This window comes from Agelaius phoeniceus, chromosome 10 (genome assembly GCF_051311805.1).
Source record: "Agelaius phoeniceus isolate bAgePho1 chromosome 10, bAgePho1.hap1, whole genome shotgun sequence".
NCBI lineage: Eukaryota > Metazoa > Chordata > Aves > Passeriformes > Icteridae > Agelaius > Agelaius phoeniceus.
Window position 1 is genome coordinate 18,333,937 of NC_135274.1, and position 14,577 is coordinate 18,348,513.

Genomic DNA, 14,577 nt, shown 5'->3' on the forward strand with positions numbered 1-14,577 from the left:
TTTAATTCTGTTACAGAACTCAAACACAGCCATGGTGTGTCAGGTGAACGTTCAGCCAGTTTCATGTTCTGACAGCACATGATTGCAGGTGCCTTAGAAAAGTTTGTAAGAACAGTACAAACGCCAAACACTGTACTGTTATTAAACAACCCTAAAGTAATTTTCCTGCTAAAGATATATCCAAGTGCTTCTTGAACAGAAAGAGATGTTAATACAAATCCTGTGATGAGGCTCAGACTACCAACACAGCATGTTCAGTGCAATCCCCTCTGGCTCTTTTGACCCATCTCCCTTTTTGTTGCATTTGTCACCTGCCAGAGAGACAGCAAAAATTACCTGTTCTTTCACCTCCTGTTTGTTCATGAGTTTCTAAACTTCCTCAAATACAGAAATAGTTTCCCCAAATGCAGAGGCTGGTGCAACAGATAACTTTTTTTTTCAAAATGTAATCTCATAGATGTCAGGTTCTCCCACTACACACCAATGATTCACTGGGTCATTCCATGAAGCCTCCACAGGGACAGTTTTGCCTTGGCCTTTGAAACAAAACAATTCCCCAAACAACTTATTTGAACAGAAGTGGAAAAAAAAAAAAAATCAACCCTTGCTTTTAATTTCTGGATGGATGCAGAATCTACCAACTTGTACACAAGGCCGTCTTTGTCTCCAGGGTCTGCTTTTTCCTTTTGCCAGGGTAAATAGCTTCCCTGGAGTCTGGCATTTGTCCTGCTTATGGCTGTGGCACTAATATTGCTACCCAGGAGAGGCCCAACATGAAAGAGAAAGAAAAGCACAAGAATAACATCAGCAGAGGATATGGGTGGCAGACAACTGGACAGTGCTTTCCTGTACCACAACTTAGCAGAGCTGAACACCATATAATGTTAGGCAGCTCTTTCATATCCATCAAAATTAAATATTTTAGGCTTTCTGGATTCACACACTCCTGCTATCCTGCAAATATAAAATAATGCAGCCCTTGTGCAGTTCTGTGACACAAACTCACTTTTAGGTGAAGCAATCACAGTGGTTTAAAAAGGAACACACCCAGTTGCACATATTTCCCTGGAGCAGATACCTGCAACCTGATTTCACAACCTAAACCGTATTATTACAGATGACAGAGGTAAAGGTGGGAGTCTCCTGCCGGCCTGCGGCTGCTGCAGCCTAGCGTGGGATGGCACAGAGCCTGTAGGGGTGGGGCTGCAGAGTGCCCCCCATGACGGGCTCCGTGCGGACCCGGGTCACTCCCTCGGGGAGGCGGAAGGTGAACGCCCGCAGCAGGCTGGCAAAGAAAATGAACAGCTCGGTCCTGGCCAAGTGCTCCCCCAAACACACCCGGTGCCCTGCAGAGGGAACAGGAAAGGACAGTGAGTGTCTAGGAATTTTTCAGTTTCATAATCACTTAGTTCATTCCTGTTGAAAGCAGAGGTGGGTTTTGTTTTTTGTTCAAGGAGAACAACATGAAAGCCACAGAACTAAAACTATATGATTTCCCTTTCAAAAAGATCCCATCTGATGTCCTAGGTTAGGAGACACAAAATTAAAATTTCAATGAAAACTCATGAGGTGCCAACATAATTTCTTTCTGATCTGACAGAAAAAAACTATTTTGTTTTTACAGATGTTGTACTTCAGGACCACACACAAAAAAATCTACCAGCTGTTTGCACATGCTTTAGTAAGTTAACATCAGCAGAGCAAAATTACTTCGTAGTGGCATTTGCAGTTGAACAGAGGCTTGGTCACTTTACAGGCAAAGCATGAGGCTTACTGTTCATTTCCCAGGATTCCCATTCCTTGACACCAATGGTGTGAGCAGAAAAGGTGAATATTACATACACATTTACAGATAGCAGACAAATGAAAGGAAAAGCTATTTGAATTAAGAAACCACTTCTGTGTGGACATTTAAGTGACCATCAACGAACTAAAAACTGTCAGCAGGAGCTTTACTGCTAGGTATGGTTACTAATAGTGCATTGTTACCTTGTTTCCTTCTTTTGCAACTGGATTTTCAGTTCTGTAAACAAGAACTTAATCCTGCGTTTATCAGGATGCCTTCTGCTTTTTTTTCAGCTTGTTTCTTTAAAAGGGATTGCAATAATTCCAGTACACACAGGACAAATTACTTCTCAGGAAAATGGCTAGGTATAAAGAATACTACAGACAAAACTTGATTGCAGCATGCAGCCAGCCCGAGAGGTTCGGGAGTTTGAATGGGATTCCCACCAGTGTCCTATGAACAGTTTGGGGTCTGACGGCACAGAAGCCTCTCCTTTGCCAGAAACAAGCCAGGAGTGTTCTTTAAAAGCAGCAAACAGCAGAGATAGAAGATGTTATCTGAGGAAATACCATGATCTCATACTTTATCCATCATCTCATCTGCTGGGTCGGTTCAAACTGTCAATGCATTTACCTGCTGAGAACGGTAAGAAAGCCTCTCGAGGTATAAAGTTTCCTTCTTTATCCAGAAAATGGCCAGGGTTGAACTGCCGAGGTGTCTCCCACTGCTCAGGGTCATACAGAACAGATGCTATATTTGGTATAACAATGGTGCCCTGCAAAGAAGAAACTGTTGCTTCAGTCCCTATTGCCTGTCACCCATCAGTTTAAGCCTGATGGATAAAACTGTTGCTTGTTGGCATTTGGGCGAGTGCCAAGCTGGGCAGGGATGTCTTAACCAGGGCTTTGGCAAACCAGTTTCTCCTCTTAGTCCATCCCCTGCCAAGCAGGGCTGGTTTCTGCAGTTGTGATGGGCAGGAATTTGAGGCTTCCCTGGCAGAGGCCTTATCAGCTGTGTGAGCACCTTCATGCCAAGTAAAAGACTTCTTTCATTCCTGGGGCCACAGATAGTAACTCTTCCCCAGGCACCACATTCCTGAGTTTAATGGAGAGTAGTTTATAGATGGAACACTGGTTACAAAACTGAAATGCCTCTCTGCTGAAGAAAGAACAGAAGCTGAAAATGTTTCTGTACCTTTTTGACAGGGAATCCCAGCAGAGTTGTGTTCCTCACACATAATCTGGGGATGCCAACAAAGACGATGTTGCTGAAGCGCTGGATCTCATGAACCACAGCATTTGTGTAGGGCAGTTTTCTCCGATCCTCATAACAAATTAACTGGGAAGGACCCAGAACAGCATCCAGCTCCTTCTGCACTTTCTCTGTGGAGCAATATTCACCATTTCAGAGCAGAAAAATGCATAAAATGCTTTAGCTGGTCACTTTTCTCGAAGCAAGAGAAAAATGTGTTATTTCAACATCGTACATTAGGTTCATACCCTGTGATCTAGTATTATTTAATGCCTGAGTTTAGTATAGGATAATAGAAATAAATAGGAAAACCCCACCACTCTCACCTTGGATGTCTGGATTCACCACCATATAGAGCAGTCCCCAGTACAATGTAGTGCTTGAAGTCTCTGATCCACCAAGGAAAAGATCATTTATGACATATACCAAATTCTCTTCATCATACTTGGGCTTGGCCCCCTCTTTAGACTGTAGATGATGATAAAAGTTGAAGTTAAAGCATGAAAATTTTGTTATCCTGTATGTCCTCTGTGTGAGAACTGTGAGACTTCCACAGCTGGCATGTGCACAAAGATTTGTGCATATGTATTTCATCCAACTGTAAACATGAGCCTTCCTGTAGAAGATGAGGTAGTCTACCAAAGTTATGTAGCCTACAGGAATAAACTGTCTCATGTTTATTACAGGATTGAAATATACTCATGGATATTTATGGAAAGCAGATAAGAACTCATGGGTTCACCCCCTATCATACTTGCTGGTAATTCATTCATCTTACCAAAATACAAAACTGGAGACTTGTGAGTTAGTAAGTGCCAAGATATTGTATTCATGTTAAGAAGCTTATGAAATGTAAGAAGCTATGGTGGAAGGGTCACACTGAGTGATTTAATAGTCTATTTGACCTTATACTTCATAACAGCATGATCAGCCAGAATGAACACTTACTTTCTCAATCTCAGCCAGGTAAAAGTCAATGAAATCTTGTGGTTCAGCTGGTATCCCTCTCTCTACATGCCTTCTGATCTCCTTCCTTGCAAAAGAACTCAGGACATCATAGGAAGCCAATGCCTTCTTATGAGGCCCAGGGAGGCGACACAGCAGCCAGGGCAGGATTTCGTACATCTGCAGGAGGGACACACAAGAGGTACCATGGATTCTCTGTCACTACAAAGCTGCTTTTAGACACACCAAAAGGCTGAATTGTCCTGCCCAGAAGTGTTGACAGTGGAATGAATAAATTAGCATTGCTCTGAGCCAATTTTTGCTGTCATGTGGGAAAGCTTTAATAGAAATTTGACACAATTTCAGGGATCAAGGCAATTCTGACAACACTCTGTTCATGCCTTTAAGTTTACCTGGCTAATGCAGACCACTATATGACCTCACTCCTGCACAGCTGGAGACCCCAGCTCCCACACACTCAAAATGTAAGGACATCCTTTCTGGATACCATGGGGCTGCTAAGATTAACAGGTCTGCAGCCTCAAGTAACTGCTGGAATTTTTGGAGCTCACAAAAGGAATTATGGTCTGGGTATCACTCTAAGATAAGGGCTAATTTAGTTTTCCTAGTCAGAGTCTTCATGACTGCTAAGGAGCAATAATTGTTCTCATGGCTAACAATATTGCATCCTCAGCCTGCTGCATGTATTTGCACACACATTTGTTAGCTCTAAGTCCTGTCCTCTGCCTTGGATAGTTCTGTCTGTGCAGCATCTGCCATTCCACCCTGCCCAGCAAAGAGGAGTTCTATCTCCTCTCTTTGCTCTTTCAGACCCAACAAGCAAAGTCTCTCTAATTTTAAGTGACAGTTTGTAGGTTACTTCATTACCACTTCTCCACCTTTGTTTCCCTTCAGAATCACAACAAAAGATGTCCAAGACCCCAGAATATGTCTCACAGATAATTACACTTCAGAACCTGCTGTAACACTTCACTGGATCTAAAAGGAAAATAGTGGTGGAAACACCCTAAGATCTTGTTTGCCTTTTTCATTAATCTCCAAGGACACTTCTTAGCTCTCAGCCAACATTTGCCTGCTGCTCTGTATTTAGTGAAGACACATTTTTGTATCTGTGCTTTTACTTTCTACCTATTTCAGAAAAAAACCCCAGCATATGATTTACTCACCTGATGAACAAAGCTGCCTGCAAACTTGAATATTTTCTCTGTAGCATGGATCAGTTCATGGAAGGTTTTGTCATCATCAGAGAAGTGATATCCAAAAACCACAGCACAAATTACATTTGAAATAGAATGGAAAAGAGCGAAAGAAGGATCCACAGGTCTTCCTGCAAACACAGTAATTGGAATACACTCTCAGTGTTTTTTTCAGGTGATCCTTATACTGATAGGACTTGATGTTATTAAAGATTTAATAAAATGTTCTCTTTATCCATCTGGGGTGTGAATGAGGACAGAGATGTGGCACTAACACAAATTAAGGAAAATAAAACATAGTCTTAAAATAAAGAACACTGTTAAACTGTTTCCTCTAAACTCTTAACTGTTAGTTCTAAAACAATTTCACAGCCCTTTCTGTGAAATAATGTACAGCTAAGATCAGTTCTAGGATATCATATCAAATCTGCTGTCTTCAGCTGTGAGGAGAGAATGTGAGAAGGAAGTAGTGTCACTGGAGATCAACTAAGGGAACTCAGTGACAGACATGTTCAAAAATGTAAAAAAAATAATTACAAGGGAAACCTGTAGGAATGTGGGAAGGTTTAAGAAGACGAATAGACAAGAGCTGCAAAGTAAATATAATGAAACTATTAGAGTCTCAGCTGTGAGCAGTAAATCATATCTCTGTCTGATGTTTTTCTAAAGCTATGAAACAGATATTAATAAAAAGTGATTTGGATAGAAATCGTCCTGTAATGGACTCTAGGATTAATGTGATAATCCACTGAAGTTCCCTCTCACCTCCTACTTTGTTTCTCTTGCCAGTAGTTACTTAGCCAGATAGACATTAAAATATGCAGGGCACCCAATGTCATTGAAATGTAAGGAAATTACTAAGCTCTGCAATACTGTTCAGATACCCATGGCAGGCAGCCTGAGAATGGCTTGGCTGTGCAGTTCAGCAGCATTGTGTCATTGCACAATACATCACAGACAAATTATCCACCCATGGAGGTGGAATTTCAGAAGTTTCCAGCTTCACTAGATGCATGAAGAGCTATATAAGAAGGAAATACTGGTGATTCTAGGCTCTATCTGCTCTTGTGCTTTGGTAAGTTTGGATACAGCCCCTAGAAGGGGTAGGTAAGTTTGCATACTGAAGATACAGATCCATATCTAGACTGAAAAGCACCTGATTTCCTAGCAGGTAAAATACCTTTGAGGTTCCCAAAAAACTCCACCAGGTGAGAGGCCTCCTCTTGCACGCGATGCTCCAGGCCTTTTTTCCCCATTCCCAAATTGCGTAGGGTCATTATTCCAAAACGCCTCTGCTGCTTCCAGGAGCGACCACTTGCAAGTATAATACCTGAGGGTGTTCCCTGGCATGTCAGTATTTGCCACAGACATGGAACCATTCATTTAAATATTATAAAATATATGCAATAAATCAGGGAATACAAGTGTCTTTAGTTGAAATTATTGGTAACAAAAAATCATAGCCAAACATATCCAAACTATAACTAGACCACATGTTCTTAACATTGAACATAGTGAATCATTGAAAAGAGCAATCTAAGGATTTTCTGACTGAGCCATTTCTTGATGTCTTAAAAAACCCTGAAACGCCTTAAGATGCCTTTTTATGAAATCTGCTTTAGCCATACTCAAGTAATCATTCTCAAGACAAGAATAACTCGATGAATTTCCACAGAGTAGTGTTCAGGGCAGGGTATGTTTATGGAGATATAGATCAATTAATGTGATGATTGTAGGTTGTGGTGATGGAGGTGAAAGATAAGTGACATTTGGGCTCTGTTTCTACCCTGGAAGAGATAACACTTCTTTAATTGTCAGATTGCACTCCTGGCCACCTGAAGAGCCCTGAACAGCTTCTGTGGAGGTGAGGCTTCAACCAGCTTTAAACAATCTGTGTCTGCTTTGATCTAGCAACTTCAGGGACAGGAATAAATTACTGCAAACTGCTGGAATACCATAAGAAGAAGTGAGTTTTCCTGTGTTGCAGGCACTCTCACAATCAAAAAGTATTTACAAAATGTTTGGGGGTGTCTGCAAGTACAGAAATGTGAATTCTGAAGTAGGGATTTATCTGTCTCTTGCTCATGATGGAGAGTGTTTGGCAACCATAATGTATGCAGTTACCAAACAAGCATTGAATTCAGGTGCTGTACAGCAAAATCACGTGTACCACAATGGATTAGTCTGTGATTAGGGCAAGATTGCTGGGTTCTGGGTTGGATCACATACAAACACCTTGATTACAGCAAGAAGGTCACACAGGAACAACCTGGAGTGTTTCCTGGGCTAGGGAAAGCTTAGTGCAAAAGGCACATGGCAAACAGTAAGATATTCTCAAAAAGCCAGTGGAGGGCTTGAACAGTATCTGATGGAAGATCATTCTGAATGGGAGGGCAGAGTCTAACAGAATAGGCAGAATAGTTTTCAATTCAATATTCCTTTACACTGTTAATGGCAGGAAAATCTCACCTTTTCCTTTGGCCAATGCTCTGAAGAAAGGTGACACCAGCCTGCCAGAAACATCTTCAGGGTGTGTGGTCATGCCATCCTTCACTGCTTGAAATCCATTCAGTATAATCACTGGGACCCACCCAAACCACAGAGTGTACATGTTACCGTGAGTTTTTGCCAGCTGTAAGGGGAAAAGGTGTCAGAAAAAGAACAGATTGAATCCCCATATATAGATCTCAAACTGCACCTGCTATTCACCAGCCCAGTGGACAGTTTTGTGCTGAAAACATCATCCCCATGCATGTACTTGTAGCTAGAAGCAGTTGTTTTGCTGAGAATAAGGCTTTCAGCAGCCAATTTTATTTACCTCAGGGGGAAGCTATTTTCTTTTTAAACCACATTCTGGAGCAACTCTGCAGCAAAAGAAAGAAAACTTTGTATTTTATGTTGCATCACCTCCAACCCCAGCATTTTGTACCTTGTTAATTGAACAGCCACACTCTGCACCACCCTGGGGCTCTGTGCCCCCAGTGAGTCCTGCCTTTGCAAAATGAAATAAGCTGATAAAACCTGCACCATCTGTGTACTCCAGGAGAGGACATGGACACAGAAATTAACCAGCAGCCAGGAAGTGCCAGTGGGCTGCATTTGAGTCCAGGGTTTCCTCATAGTACTGAGGAGAGCACTTACCATTGGACCCAGCAGAGGTATCCAAGCAGGGATGGGCGTATGGCAGAGGAGCTCCAATCATGCATGAAAAAAAGCTTTGTACAAATATGGACCCTGCTCCAGCACACCCACAATGATACAGAAAAGGTATCAGACAGTGTCTAAGGTGCCATGAAAATTACATCCAGTTGATCACACCAGACACTTGCTTTTCCTCATATTTATTTAGATTGTGGCTTTCCTCTCCCTGCTGGAGCATCACAGCCTGAGTCTGCTCTGCACTCATTGGCCCATGTGTGCTCTCAGGCATCCACCTGAACTAGAGGTCACCTGCAGACCATTAGAGGAATGACTGCAGCTGTCACTAACAACAAACAGTTTTCAGGAGCTGTAGGAAGATGGAGAGTAAATGCCCCTCCTGTAATACAAGCATGCATGCATTGTATTACCCATTTTGTGATCAAATTAGGCAATGCCAGTGAGAATTTAAAAAGTATCATGTAGGGATAGCAGATATAGCTATCACTACAGTGAATACGGCTTCACACTTAGCAGTGCAGAAGCATCTTTTAGATTATTGGTTTTTTCCAACTTTAATAACAAGTCATAAACTCTGTCCCCAAGTTAACTTGATTCTTAAGGGCATTGACATATTCCACATAAGAAGGTGACTCAAATGTAGGAATCAATTGCTCTTTATATATCCACACTTTGTCTGTAACTTTCACAGACTTAAAACCTTCAATTAATCACAATTCTTAAAGTCATGGCTAAAAATAACCAATTAAGAGCACAGTAAAAGAAATACCTCCATCAGAAGATCCCGATGAAACTGAAAGTTCAAGTGCACCAAGTTTCCAAGCAATGGGAGAGGAGTTGGTCCAGGAGGGAATTGCTTGCAAGCTTTTTGCAGCCTGAAAAACTCAACAATTAACAAAAAAATGATCAGGACTATAAAACCTTGAGTTATAGTTAGCATTTCTAAGCTAATTTGCCAGCTGTCTCTATCAAAAAGGAGGTACTGGAGCTGGGAAAAAGTAATCTTGCTTCTTGTTCCACCAGTTTTGTCTGCAGACTGAGTTCTACAAAGTTTCATATATCAGATCCTTTTCCCTCCCTTCAGATCCTTTTCCCTCCCTCTGTCCCTCCCTCTTCATCAATGCCTGCCCTTTTCCTGCACCCCATCTATTTGCCATACAGAGATGTCTCAAACTGAGCCCTGATCAAAAGCTCCTCTCTCTGCTTTCAGCAAGCCTCAGTATTGGAATGGGGAATCACTTGTACTCAAGATATTTTTCCTGAAGCTTGTGCCAGGGAACTGCTGGTGTCTGTTGGGAGGTCTGTGCTGGAGTGACACCAGGTGAGAGCCCTTGTTCACATGAGTTTCATCAGCTTTGGGAACTTTAAAAACATACTTAGTGATTTGCCTTACAGTGACTTAATTCAGATTAAGAGTGTTACATGTAGGTTAGACCACACAGTTACATAGAATGTGTAGTCTAACAATAGCATAGAGCATATATATATTTACAATAGGTTAGATTGGATATACAGTATGGGATATATGAATATATGTACTTACAATAGATAAGATATTCCAGGCATTTTAGTCACAAGCATTATTTAAATGTGGTTGTAAATTCAAATTTGCCTGCCAGCACGCACAGTTTACACAGGCAAAAACAAGTGTAGCTACACACTAAAGATGCAATTAGAAGATGAGATTGCTACATGTGATTTCTGAAAAATTGGCCTTGAGCATTCAAATTTTTTTTCCAGTAAATGGAAAAAATAAGCATTTCACCAAGTAAGCACAAATGACAGAGCTTAAAACCTCACGTTACAATGACGTAATTTTTAAAATCACAACATTACAGTTTTCATATTCAAAAATAAACTAAATATGAAATTTCAATTCTTTATATATATATTTTTAAATGTAACCTAATTGAAAGCTTCACATACCTTGATTTATTTTCTACTTTTTTAGTCAGTTTCAGAATCCTGGCTATTATTACTAGTTCTCAATAAGTTTACAGGACACGTTAAAAATCTGTCCTCTGATAATGAAGGGATTCACACTGAGTTTGAAGCACAGACAGGGGGAAAGCTCTGAGTGCCAGCAACCAAGGATTCTATCTTGCATTGCAAAGCCAAAGTGTCTTCACTAAAAAGAAGTTCAAGTCTGAACAAGAAACTGCTGTGCCCTCCAACGCAGGCATAAACGTGGTATTTTGCAAAGCTGGCAGCTGGAACAAAGTGATGTGACTCAGTGATAGACCTCCATTTGCAGCTTCTGTGGGTACACACAAGTGCCTGTGTTGTACAGAGAAGGCAACACGGGAAGGCAACATCTTTTATCACCTTATCTATGTATATAATGGGCAACATGGTGGGATTTAGGCTGAGGTGGGTTCCATGGCTTTGCTGAGACCAGTGCCATTGCCCATCATGAGGCTGAAATCAGCAAAACATAAAATCGGAAAAATTTGTTTCTTCAAACCAAAATACCAGTTTCAAATCTTAAAAATTGTTGGAAAAAAAGAAGGAAGATAGTTCTGTGTGCAGACAACTGAAGCCTGAAAAAATTACATACATTCCATGAATAGACTAAATGCAGCCATGTTCATCTCTTCTCTGTTTAGTCCAGATTCCATTGTTCAATTTTAGGTGTTTCATATTGGTATTGTATTAGTATTTTGATAGCAGTAAATGAATGGAGTTCTTTCAGAACATGGGTCAGCTTTAACTGGAATCAAATCAGCAGTGGCAGAAGCAGAACAAAGCCAAATGAACCAGCCAGCAATTTATCCTGCCAGATGTTACCATTAACTTTCCCTTTCCAGTGTTTTTAAACTTCCCCAACTGTCTGAAGACAGATTCATGAATAGTTACTTCCACCAGTACCTGATGTTATTGGATGAGCTGTACTGGAAAGGAAATCAGGATCTTGTGTTCACATGGACCTGTTCCAGTCTGCTGCATCCTCTTCTGGACAGACCATCAGCAATATTTGCTGGGTTTGTATTTTTGGCAGAAAACTCAGCTTACCTTAAAGGTGGTAAGCTGAAAAAAGGGCAGTCCAAAGACATGAATGCAGAGCAAAACCAGCAAGTTTTAATGAGAGTTATCAGGAAGCCAAGGTTAAGATTTTTAGTGGACTTAATAGCACTGTGTGAAGCAAGTCTCAGGAAGATTAGCTTGCAATGCTTAAAATGCTTGCAAAAGAAAAGCTATGCAGGTAATGCAACAATCAAACAAGCATGGTCCTGAAACACTTGAGCAAGCAAAGGTTTAATTTCAGCTCTGGGACATCAATATTTCAATATGAAGAATAAACTGTAACACGTTTGCCAAGAGGGAACGTCACATCGGAATTGGGGTCTCTGAAGCACAGGAGCTGTTCATACACTGGGCACAGAAAAGCACTCAAGTGCCTTGAGCGAGGCTTCAAATAAATAACATTTAGAAGTGGAAATTGCACAATACATTGCTATGCTTTTTAAATCTTTGCCCACAGTTGTCTTCAGGAACTTGCAAAATTCCCAAGGTGGAATGAGCCTAAAAAATGGGAGCATTAATGCTGCAATTCAGGTGGCACAAAGAGTGGGAAAAAATTATGTAATTGATGTTAATATCCAAAATAAAAATGAGAAAAGCAACAGAAATGAGACTGGCACCCCTGGTCCTCATTGTTGCAAGACCTTTTGTCACAGAGAGTTTGCCTAAGAGAAGAGTAACTTGGTGTTCTCTGGGTAGATTACTGGGAACTGCAGGATAGCTCTGTGTAAGAAATAGCTGTATGAGTTTTTCATAACGCTGGAAAATGCAAAGTCCCTGGGATCATCTTCATAATTTCTGCATAACAAGCTTGAGGATGCAAACAAAATCCCTCCAAAGGTTAAGAAAATCAACAGGAAAAGACAGTAAAAAGATGTTAGAGGATATATTTTGAAGCCTGACATAAAAAACTGATTTCTGTTTTCACAAAAAGAGGCTGAAACCAATATTTTTACATTAGGAGCTTTTTTATAGGGCAACAGTGCAGTGTTACTGCTGCTAGTGATTAAGGGAGGATGTACAGGCCTGTGGGGGTAAAACTAGAAGTTCAAAGTCCACAAATACCATCTTTTCAGAAATGTTTGAGAGAAACACCAGCAAAAATATGGCAAAAAACTGTAAAATGCAATGTTGATATTATGAACTGAAGCAGTTTATCATCTTAATCTCTATGAATGGTTTCCTCACAGCACAACTGGTGACTGCCAAGAAAAGGAAAACCACAATTACAGGACAGTGATGACAGAACACCTTGAAGTCAGACTAAATAAACAAACTTCATGAGAGAACTCCTACAAAATCTGACAGAACTACAGAACCTAAGCACCCAGAAGTGTGTGTCATAACATAGTTTGTCACAAAAAATACATCAAATTCCAAATCCAGGGGAGTTGTAATCAAAGAGCAAATGGCTGAGAAAATACTGAAATCTAATGCTGAACATAGGTCAGGAACTGGTCAAGGCAAAGTTAAAGCAAGACCAGTAGCTGGCTGCCCATGTTTTTCACCCCAAGGATATCTAAATGAAGCATCAGGTAGTCATTCCACAGTCTTAAAATTTCACACAATAGTCTCATTCTCATCTGAAAGTATCAGTTCTGGGGATTCACTCAATGTAGTTACCATGAGGCAGAACCAAGGGAAGACTGAAATAGAAGGAGCCACATGGAGGGTCAGGATGGCTCATAACCCATAGGAGGTAACACATCCTCTGGCCAAAACTGTGACTGGCAGCTCAGCCTTCAATTACACCATCATTCCTCACAGGCTTTTTCTCAGGCAGAGCTCTTTTCTGTGACAATTTAGATTTGAGAGGTTGATTTAGCAACCTAAATAAGCATCCAAAAATACTTTGGAGAAAGATTTAGGGGACATTTCTGTATTTGATTTTCTATCACTTGAGTAGGACAGAAACCCCAAGCAGCAGCCCAGAAGATCAATAACCCTCCATCACACACTCCTCAATCTCCAGCACGTGGCAGGGGCAGCAGCCCTTTGAAGTATTACACTAATTGCATTAAGCTGCTAACAGAGAACATCTGTTTTATTAAAGTGGCAGAGTGACAATTAGCCATGCATGAAGTGCAGGGGCCAGAAGTCTGATTCATGCCTTTCTTCCCTGTCCAGGGAAGCTTTTTCTCCTCATTTCCAAGGAAAGCTGAATGGTGGGGACTTGCACTGCAGTAGTGCTACTATGAAGGGAACAAGGGGATTTACAGTTACACACTGTGTGTGGCAAGAAATTCCCTTCCAAATTGAACTTAAAGCTGGGACTGTGCCCTGATAGGCCCCATTAATCTGCCATGTCTCAACATCTGCCTCTCTGCTGGTTCTTTGTTGCTTTTCTACCAGTTCCCTGAGGGAGGGAGTGACACATGTAACCAGTGCCCCTCCACATTTATCTGAGTCTGCTATGGAAGAAAGCACTGGGACAATGCTGCTCACAGCTCTGCCATCCAGGGCCTGCCTGCAGGAAATAACTTCCAGCACCTATGGCAACTCTGCTTGTGTGACTTTCAGGAAAGATGGCAAGCACACTCAGCAGCTTTCAGCATTTGGCAATTACTTATGGATCAAAGGGCAAGCTGGGTGGCAGTGACTGCATATTAATTTGTTATACAGTACCTAGGGATTAGCAGTTGGTACTGGCAAAGCCAATGCAGGCCTTTAGACACAAGTTTCCCAACTGATTGCACATGAAATTACTCCAGTACCTAGACACATCCCCAAAATTAAGCAACAAAAAGATATGAAAAAATTACCTAATTCTTATTGATCATTCCAATTATGATATTATTACTTGTGCAATACAGTAGCAATGTCCAGAAAGGTCTTTTTCTCCAAAAAATATTTCATGAATGTTGTGATAAAAGAGATTGAGAAATACCACCTGAGGTCAAAACTGTTATTCCTCCTGTAGATATTATGCTGCACGAAATTTTATTCCTTGCACTAATATTCCTGAGAGAAACCTCTGAGTTTCTCACATAAACCAGGAAAGCCATCTTCTACCACAGAAAACAATCTGTATCCTCCTAAACATCCATCACTTTTACATATTGTCCCTGTCAGCTTCTCTGCATCCTCTGGTTATGGGTGACAGCTGGAGTGAGTATTCATGGAAGAGAGTGGGGATGTCAAACACACATGGGACAGCACAGGGTCACAGTTCTGGACCTGGAGACAGAGAATAAAAGA

The 14,577-nt window shown here is 41.1% G+C and overlaps 1 protein-coding gene across 1 annotated transcript; it reads right to left on the reverse strand.

Annotated features, from left to right (window-relative positions):
* Positions 1-1,167: 1,167 nt before the first annotated feature.
* On the reverse strand, positions 1,168-9,298 carry LOC129124250 (cytochrome P450 2J6-like). The gene is made up of 9 exons (XM_054639108.2): positions 9,128-9,298; positions 7,669-7,831; positions 6,380-6,529; positions 5,170-5,330; positions 3,986-4,162; positions 3,364-3,505; positions 2,981-3,168; positions 2,420-2,561; positions 1,168-1,346 (listed from the first exon to the last, which is right to left on the reverse strand). The coding sequence occupies exons 1-9, from the start codon at positions 9,296-9,298 to the stop codon at positions 1,168-1,170; spliced, it is 1,473 nt and encodes a 490-aa protein (XP_054495083.2).
* Positions 9,299-14,577: the final 5,279 nt, after the last annotated feature.

Coding starts and splice junctions, on each gene's coding strand:
- LOC129124250 (XM_054639108.2), bottom strand. CDS start 9,298: ATGCTAACTATAACTCAAGGTTTTATAGTCCTGATCATTTTTTTGTTA. Junction 2,562..2,980: donor TGGGATTCCCTGTCAAAAAG/GTACAGAAACAT, acceptor TCTTCTTTGCAG/GGCACCATTGTTATACCAAA. Junction 1,347..2,419: donor TTTCTTACCGTTCTCAGCAG/GTAAATGCATTG, acceptor TTCCCTCTGCAG/GGCACCGGGTGTGTTTGGGG.